The sequence below is a fragment of the Ixodes scapularis genome, unplaced genomic scaffold (genome assembly GCF_016920785.2).
Source record: "Ixodes scapularis isolate PalLabHiFi unplaced genomic scaffold, ASM1692078v2 PGA_scaffold1__304_contigs__length_218370807, whole genome shotgun sequence".
Taxonomy (NCBI): Eukaryota; Metazoa; Arthropoda; class Arachnida; order Ixodida; family Ixodidae; genus Ixodes; species Ixodes scapularis.
The window spans coordinates 141,505,760-141,514,034 of record NW_024609846.1 but is presented as its reverse complement, the minus strand read 5'-3'; the positions used below and the strand labels follow the sequence as shown (position 1 = coordinate 141,514,034).

The 8,275-nt window shown below is 48.0% G+C and overlaps 1 protein-coding gene across 1 annotated transcript; it reads right to left on the bottom strand.

Annotated features, from left to right (window-relative positions):
* Positions 1–2,251: 2,251 nt before the first annotated feature.
* On the bottom strand, positions 2,252–3,853 carry LOC115324188. Its single transcript, XM_040214103.2, has one exon. It carries the CDS (start codon positions 3,115–3,117, stop codon positions 2,323–2,325), a length of 795 nt encoding a protein of 264 aa, XP_040070037.2. The 5' UTR covers positions 3,118–3,853; the 3' UTR covers positions 2,252–2,322.
* Between the last annotated feature and the right edge of the window lie 4,422 nt (positions 3,854–8,275).

Genomic DNA, 8,275 nt, shown 5'->3' with positions numbered 1-8,275 from the left:
GTGCGCGTGATGCCCGGATGTGTCTCATGGGCAACTGCGATGAACTGAGCTGTGAGGGAGGACGGAACAACGAGGCGCTCTGCGCGCAGCAGCAGGTCATCAACAATAGAAAGCTCTTCGCGCACCGAGTAGAAAGGTTTTGCCTCCTCTGGTACGGACTTTTGTGGTGGCCAAGAGCCGCACACGAACGACTTGACGGTTTGCAGGCAATCGTCGTTGAGGACGGCTTGCTTGAATTCTTCCTTCGTCATGGAGGCCGGCTCGACCAACGAGACGATTTCTTCTTCCTTGGAAAGTTCTGCCTCCGACGTAGGAGCTGGCAACCGAGAAAGAGCATCGGCCACAGTGTTGGTGGACCCCTTGCGGTACTCGACCGTGAAATTGTAACACAGGAGTCGTGCACTCCAGCGTGCAATCCGGAGTGGCCTTCTTCCACGCCCCTGCGACGATAGCAATGATACTAACGCCTGATGGTCCGTACGAATCTTGAAATGGCGACCCCACAGGTAAGTGTGCCATCGCTCGCACGCCCAAATGCATGCCAATGCTTCAGGTTCACCAACCGAGTACTTTCTTTCAGCTGGTGACAAGCTGCGAGACGCGAAAGCAACTGTGCGGAGCTCGTGGCCATTTTGCTGCTGCAGGACAGCTCCCAAACCGCAGTCGGAAGCGTCGGTCGACACGATGACTGGAAGTGATGGATCGAACATGTGGAGAACTGTACTCGAAGAAAGCATTTCCTTGACTCTCCGAAAACTGCTGTCTGTTTCGGCTGACCAGATGAAAGGCTCATTCTTGCGAAGCAGAACGCGCATAGGTTCGACCACTTCGGCCAAGCGTGGGACGAATTTGGAATAGTACTCGACAAGACCTAGGAACGACCGGAGGGCCGCAACATCTGTTGGCACTGGAGTGTTAATTATCGAGTCCACTTTCTCTGGAAGCGGTGCGATACCTTGTGCCGTGACCTTATGGCCTAGAAAGGAAAGTTCTGGAACGTCGAAGAGACATTTGTTGTTCAACTTCAGGCCGGCGTCCTTGACCTTCTGCAAGACCGTTTTTAGATTCAAAAGATGTTCTTCTGCACTTTTCCCAAAGACTATCACATCGTCAATGTAGAACAACACTCCAGAGCAGCCATGAAGAATTTTGGCCATCATCTTCTGAAATGCCGCTGGGGCAGAAGCTAACCCAAAACAAACTCTTTTGAATCGGAAGAGTCCTTCATGCGTAATGAAGGCTGTCAGATCCCTGCTGTCAGGGTGCAAAAGAACCTGATGGTAGGCGCAAGCCAAGTCAAGCTTTGAGAAGTGTGTCGCGCCTACCAAGGCATGAAGAAGTTCCTCTGTGTGAGGCAATGGGAAGCTGTCTGGTACAATAGCCTTGTTAGGCTCCCGAAGGTCAACACAGATTCTGAAGCTGCCATCTTTCTTGTCAACGACAACAATGGGGGAAACCCATTCAGAAGCATCGATAGGTTCGATGATGTCAAGGCTCAGCAACCTGCGAAGTTTATCTGCTACTGGTTCCCGGAGTGAATATGGGAGACGACGAAGCTTCGAAATTACCGGCTGCACGCCTTGCCGAGTTTTGACACGATGCGTGAATCGCTTAGCAAGGCCCAACTCAGGACTGAAAAGTGAAACGAAGTCGGGTGCCAAGGCTGGCGGAAGGTTTGCTTGCCTCGGTTGCCCTCTTGACTGCGTTGGAACGTGAGAAGGTGTCGGGTCATTGACACGCGGCGGCGGGGCGACGGACGTGTGCAGGCACTCGAGAGTGGAACCCTGAATTCGAAGATTTAGAGCCTTAATGCCGTCCAGGCCAATCAGACAGGTGCCTTGGCGAACGATGTAGAAAAGAAGTGGTGCAGAGCGCCCTTTAAATTGAACGTCTGCCTGAAAACACCCTAGCACGGAAATTGGACGCTTAGAAAAATCAAGCAAGGTGACGTGCGGAGCTGGAAGGAGCAAAACGCTTTCAAAATGTCGACGAAACGCGTGTTCAGACAGAATCGAAACAGACGACCCCGAGTCAACAAGAAATGTCAAGCTGACATCCGCTACGCCCACTTTTATGTATATTGCTCTGCGAGCAGAATGCTGCACGGTCAAAACTTGCTCAGAACTTCCACTTGACAAAACATCGTCATCAAAATCAACTTCACGAACCCTGCCTTGCGTTTGTCGCTTGCGGTTGCATACTCTCTGAAAGTGGCCCTTGACGCCGCAAAACGAACATTTCTTTTCCTGCGCTGGGCACTGTGACGCTGATGCGCGGTGGTTCCGCGAGCCGCACCGAAAACAGTGAGGTGAAACAGACCGGCTATCTCTGTCTCGCCGAGGGGGGGCGGTGCCCCTGCGACGCACGTGAACCGCTCGCTTTCCTTGAAAAGTTCTGCTGACAATGCTCTTTTGGCTGTGAACTGGTTTTTCGCGAAGAATGCGGACGACGCACAGAAACAGGCTCGACTGAAGCAGAGAATTCCTTTAGTTCTTCAGCTGCTTGCTCAAACTGAAGAGCGATTCGTACTGCGCTCTCGAACGACAGGGAGGAACCCTCGAGTAGGAACCGTTCACGTACGCGATTGGGAGCAACGCCGGCAACAAATTGGTCACGGAGAGCCTCATCTTGTGAATTGAACGAACAATGCGAAACGAGCTGCCGTAAAGCAGCAACAAAGTCATGAACGGACTCGCCTGCGTGTTGGTTGCGGCGGTGGAAACGATGACGCTCGACGACTACGTTGCACGACGTCGAAAACTGCTTCCGTAAGGCGGCGAGTACAGACGCGTACACGTCAGTAGGGGCCGCGGTAGGCTTATCTTGAACTTCCGGTGCTGCGGCGCTTGACCCTGCAGGTAAAGTCCGGAAAACACGCTGCCCTTCCGCCCCCAAACAATGCAGAAGAATGGCCTTGCGTCGCTCTGGTGGGCACTCAGCTGCTCCGGACGCTAGAAGGTAGACTGTAAAAGTCTGCTCCCACTCCTCCCATGGCAGGGACGGACGGCCGGGCGTCTGGAGGAACGGCGGCGGCGGAGCGAGGCCGGGGAAGCTCATGGCGGGACGGGCGTAGCCGGACGGTACGGGGTGCCGAAGGTAGCTTGGAACGGATCCCATCCTCGTCGCCAATGTGATGTTTTCGAAGGACGGACGGAAAAACCTTTATTCTGCACGATACATCAAATATATACACAAAGGAAGGACGCGCCCCCTGGGGGTGAAAGAACACAAATGAATACCGAAACTGAATATAACAGTGACCCATAGCCGAACCGCTGACACTTGAAGCACCATTGGGGGTTCGGCACGTAGGGCCGGACTCTGCACTGTAGGTAGCCTGCCTTTACAGTCGCAGGGAGAGTGGTGCTGTCAAAGGTTAGGATGATGTGCTTTGTTTTTCGTTCGTTGCCATCACGAAGAATATTGATTCGTCGCGCAGCGAGAACTCCTTGGCTAGAGAGGCCCTCCACTAACTCTGTGTCTGATGTGTCAAGCAGGTCGTCCTCGGAGATAACTCGTTGGACAGTGTTCAGTTTGCGGTGCGGAGAAACAGTGACTTTGTAGTCCGAAACTGAGTTGAGAGCCAGGAGGGCATCACTCTGCTGTTTTGTACTGATCTCTACAAGGAGGTCTCCGGATGCCATTTTCTTCGCATGAAAGTTCTGACCAACAACGCCTTCTAGTACCTTGGCTACAAGGAAGGGGGACAGTTTGCCCAGTGGCTTTTCACTTTCAGATTGTAAAACTAGAAATCTCGGAAACTTTTCGGAAACAAGGGACGTACATTTCAAATTGAAACGGTACTTCGGTGCGGACCCTTTTCAGGTCCCGATCAGGAGGTTTTTTAGCTTGAGAACCCATATAAAGGGGGAGGGTTTTCAGAAACTGTGGTGCACCGCCCACCACCGAGCCCAACAAGGGAATAGGTAACGCTCCATGACAAGAAAGGCTTGGCTGAAGACGTTACTTTATTAGTGCTGCCCAGTCTCTATAACCAAGAGTGGTTCTGGACAAGGTGTCCGTCGCCACCGAAGGTTAGCCCTTGCCGCCAAAGGAGTTGAAAAGGAAAAAAGGGAAATGAGAAGAGTGAAAAGGAGGAGTAGACAAGGGTGAAAGTAGAGAGGGGATAGTAGAAGTTGTTGTTGTTGTTGTTTGGGGGTTTTATGGCGCAACAGCAACGGAGGCCATACTGCGCCAAACAAAGTTAAAAGGAAAACAAGCTATTATTGTTACTGTGCTACAAAATATTAATTAGCTATGCGGAACTAGATCTGATTAATATAACCTGCGTTAGTAATATAAGTCACTAGACGGTCAAATGGGATGAGGGGATATTCTCCCAGTAAAAGATTGATTGATTGATTGATTGATTAGGGTTTTATGGCGCAAAAGCATCTTAGGCTATGATGCGCCAGATACAGACTATTGCAGAGAAGGTTTCAGAGGAGAAAGAGCTTTAGTAGCTGTGGTGGATTAAAACTATGTATATGACTTGTAAATAGTGATGGAGATGAAGTTGAATATAAAATTATAGCCGGTGTAAAAGACCGATAGCTCTCAAAAAGTTAAAAACACAACTGTGTGGTACAAGTGGGTCGTTGCCAAGTAGAATACTACGGTGTAAAGGCGTATGCTCGTTATATAATTGAGAAAAATGTTTTCGACGTTCTTGGTCATACGCTGGGCATTCAAGTAAAATGTGTAAAACTGTTAGAGGACTAAAACAGTTCTCACACTCTGCACTGTTAGAAAATTCCATCAATCTACGTGTAAAAACCGAATAGAACATGTCCCGTTTTCTGGCAATGCATCTAATGTGCTGTTTGCGTTCAAAAACTGGAACTGTACCATATGCATTGAAACCTGCTACTTAGGCAATAAGCATGAGCTGATCCGAATCAATAAAAAGAGCCTTACAAGGTTACAATTTATAGTCGGTTCAACTGGTACACAGAAATTTAACACGTCCAGAAGTTCCAAAAACCCAGCAATTTTTATGGAACTCTATCAGACCGCGGAAGTACAGCGCCCGTGAGCCGTGGTTCGCCGCGCGCAGGAAGACATCTCTCTCTCGCGCATGCGCATTGCGCTGGCGTCTGGCGCAGAACCGCGGAATAGGCCCGCTGCTGGAATTCGGAATCCGAGCTCGACCTAGCTATCGCGTGTCAGCGGCGTTGACGGCCTTGTTTTCTAAGGTAAGTAAGTAAACGTTAAGTTGTTCCGAACGCAGTGTTAGCTTGCTCTCTCTAAACGTGTCGTATATTCCAAGTTCGGGACGCCCAGCGTGTAGCTTCTCGCCTTCCCATGCGCATAGAGCTAGGCCTTGTATAGGCCACAACTAAGTGCGCGACTGCTTAGCGCGAGCTAATAACGAGCTACCACAATTCATTTGCAACGTGCATCCGGCACCATCAAGATTGCCGGTCCTAGCAATGCAAGCTCGTTTTGAGCACGACCACTGAAGCAGGCGATGGAGCCGACGATGTAGCAGACGATGGTGCTCATCCGGGCTACTTAGGAGGCGCTGGGGGAATCTACTAGTGATGACGTTTAGAGAAGGAAACGCGCACGCCTTGTGTTCTAGGTGGTATTGGCTATACGCACGACGCGAAACTCGTTTAAAACGAATGGTTACGAGTTTCCCAAGCGTTGGCGTGGTTCAGTGGTTAGATGTCTGCTTGATTCGCAGCGGACCCTATATATAGTTCGATCCCCCGTGTGAGCTTAAATTCTTTTTTCTTTTTTTTACATTTAGTTTTGTCGAGCATTTGGCGATATTTACATTTCCCATTTACAATAAACACTAAAAAAAAACGAATGTCATCATTGAAATTCGGCTTAACTAAATCATAGAGTTATTATAATGTACGCTAGAGGTTCAACTGGCGCTAGTGTCTATGCGACTTCCGTGACGCAAATTGAAGCAGACAGCAACCAGTCTACTTTTGCGGTGCTCCTGTGCATTCCTATGGGAAAACGCGCGTGCATTTCGTCTCTTCGCAGGAAAATAACATGGAACACTTTGGTTATTTCGGTCGTACCGAATAGTATGTGTCTTAATTAACATTGTAAAAGTGTAATTGCTATAGTTAGCGCATTTTTCTTCATCAGTGAGCGATGTTTAACTTCGCTGCATTTCAGTCCCGAACGTATGTTCCGCAGCAGGTGTGTAAAAACAAGCGACGATTCAGAGCAAAATTACGATCGAAACGAATATAGAGTGTGTTCAAGGCTCGCCAGCATTCCGGTGACGCTTGTATATTGATAATATGCCAGTCCTGTCACCATATGAAAATGATCCCGTCGTGCATGAGCGGATAAAAACCTTCAACGTAGGGAATAAAGTCCGTGGGATATGAAAGGTGTCTCTTCGTATTGTTTTCTCTGCCGGGCAGCTTTTATCGCGCACTTGTTCTCAAAGGTGTTTAGCGCACGGGTGATATTTTGAACGTAGAACACGCAGCTTCGCTCAGGACAGAAAGAATAAAGCGGTACTCACTTATTTAAAATCGGAATAGATCACGTGGCCTTCAATTTATTTTGATCGTACATGCACTGCGAGTTACTGATCCGGTGTTGCTGCATAGTTCTTGCCGTCGCTCTTGATTTTCCAGATGTCCTTCGTTCGTTTGACATATGTATATCCCCCATGCTGGAAATCGCCGACGCCGCGTTCGCGCTAACAGTGTCCAACAGTGCACATAAATACACGTACGAATCCGTTTTAGCACCGTTTTTAGTGCGATGAATTCAAGAGAAAAACGCCGTAACTGACCAATTCTTTCGTCGGCCTGACTGAGAAATGTTCCAAACTACCTAGTACGTACAAATTATTTAGGATATTTGCTCTTATGGTCGAGCGCAGGGAGAAAATGCACTCACTTTTTCCCATAGAAATGCATTACCGGAAGTCAATTTTCGACTGGTTGCTGTCTGCTTCAATTTGCGTCAGCACACTAGCGCCACTTGAACCTCTAGCGTACATTATAATAACTCTATGAACTAAATGGTATGGGACTCCTTTTCCGGTGGTGCAATCGAGGACAGCGGTGCGTGGGTTGCCGGTGGATGCCGCGGTAAATGGTTTTGTACTTAGCAGCCGTTAGGGATGGGCAGTATTTCAAATACAAGTATTTGAAATACGTATTTCAGATACTTTGTGTATTTTGCATGTGTATTTAATTATAACTTGGGTAATGTATTTGACAATTGTATTTAAATACTAAAACGTGGGCATTTCAAATACAATTGTAATTGAATACAATATTGTGGGCGAAAATATATCCCTCAAATTTATTGTCACGACAATTCTTGTTTTTATGCTTGTGGTTGTAAGATATAGTCTCCATCCTTTATTGGACCATGGGATTTTTCCTTTTTCTCCTTTGGCTTTATTTTAAAGGCGCTGCCCAGAGCAGGAAGAAAACTACGTTCTGCACTGAATGCAGTGTCTCTCAGTCAAGCACAAGCGTTGAATGCTTTGCGATTACGGTGCTAGTCCAGGGCAAGAATAGTGACGAATCGACGGTCACAGGCAGACTGGCTAAATAAGTGTCTGTGACAACTTGCGATGCTTTGCAGCCTGATTTCCATTCATATTTTTACCTGGAACATTCTAAATGCGCGGTCGTCCAGGTTTTCATAACAAATTCTTTAGGTAGTGCTGCGCGTCTTGGTCGTCTCGGTCTTTGTAGGTCTACAGCAAAATGTAATCGACAAAAAAGCTGATTGAAGCTCTGTGCTTTTTCACCTATTACGTCCAAGCTGATCACATCTTTTTTTGTGTGTGTGATTATATTTCTGTTACGTTACTAGACCCTCGCACACTAACTCCCGAGTGTACGATGCAAAATTGAAATGAGGTACCTAGAAACCCGTTGCAGGTGCCCTGAAGTTGCTGACGCAAATTTTGAGGAATGTGTTTGGAAAAGTATTTGGAGGAAACCAAATACGTTTGGTTGTATTTGTATTTTGTACTTAAATGCTTTTTTGAAAACGTAATTAGATTTGTAATTAATTACATTTTTGACGAAGTATTTTGTATTTCGATACATATTTGCATGTCTTTTGCCCATCCCTGGCAGCCGCACACTGTCGCCGCTTCGCGGCGTGAATGCAGGCCGGGGGGGCGAGGGAGGGGAGGATGATGATGATGATGATGATTAACGAGCTCCCCGGTGATACACGCGCCGTCCGAAAAGGGTTACCCAAATGGCATGACCTCTGCGCGTCATGCGTACTGCCATTTCCGGTCAAGTTGCACGACGTATGGCAT

What these genes read in the sequence shown, in the direction of transcription:
- LOC115324188 (XM_040214103.2), bottom strand. Translation starts at nt 3,117, where the DNA reads ATGGGATCCGTTCCAAGCTACCTTCGGCACCCCGTACCGTCCGGCTAC.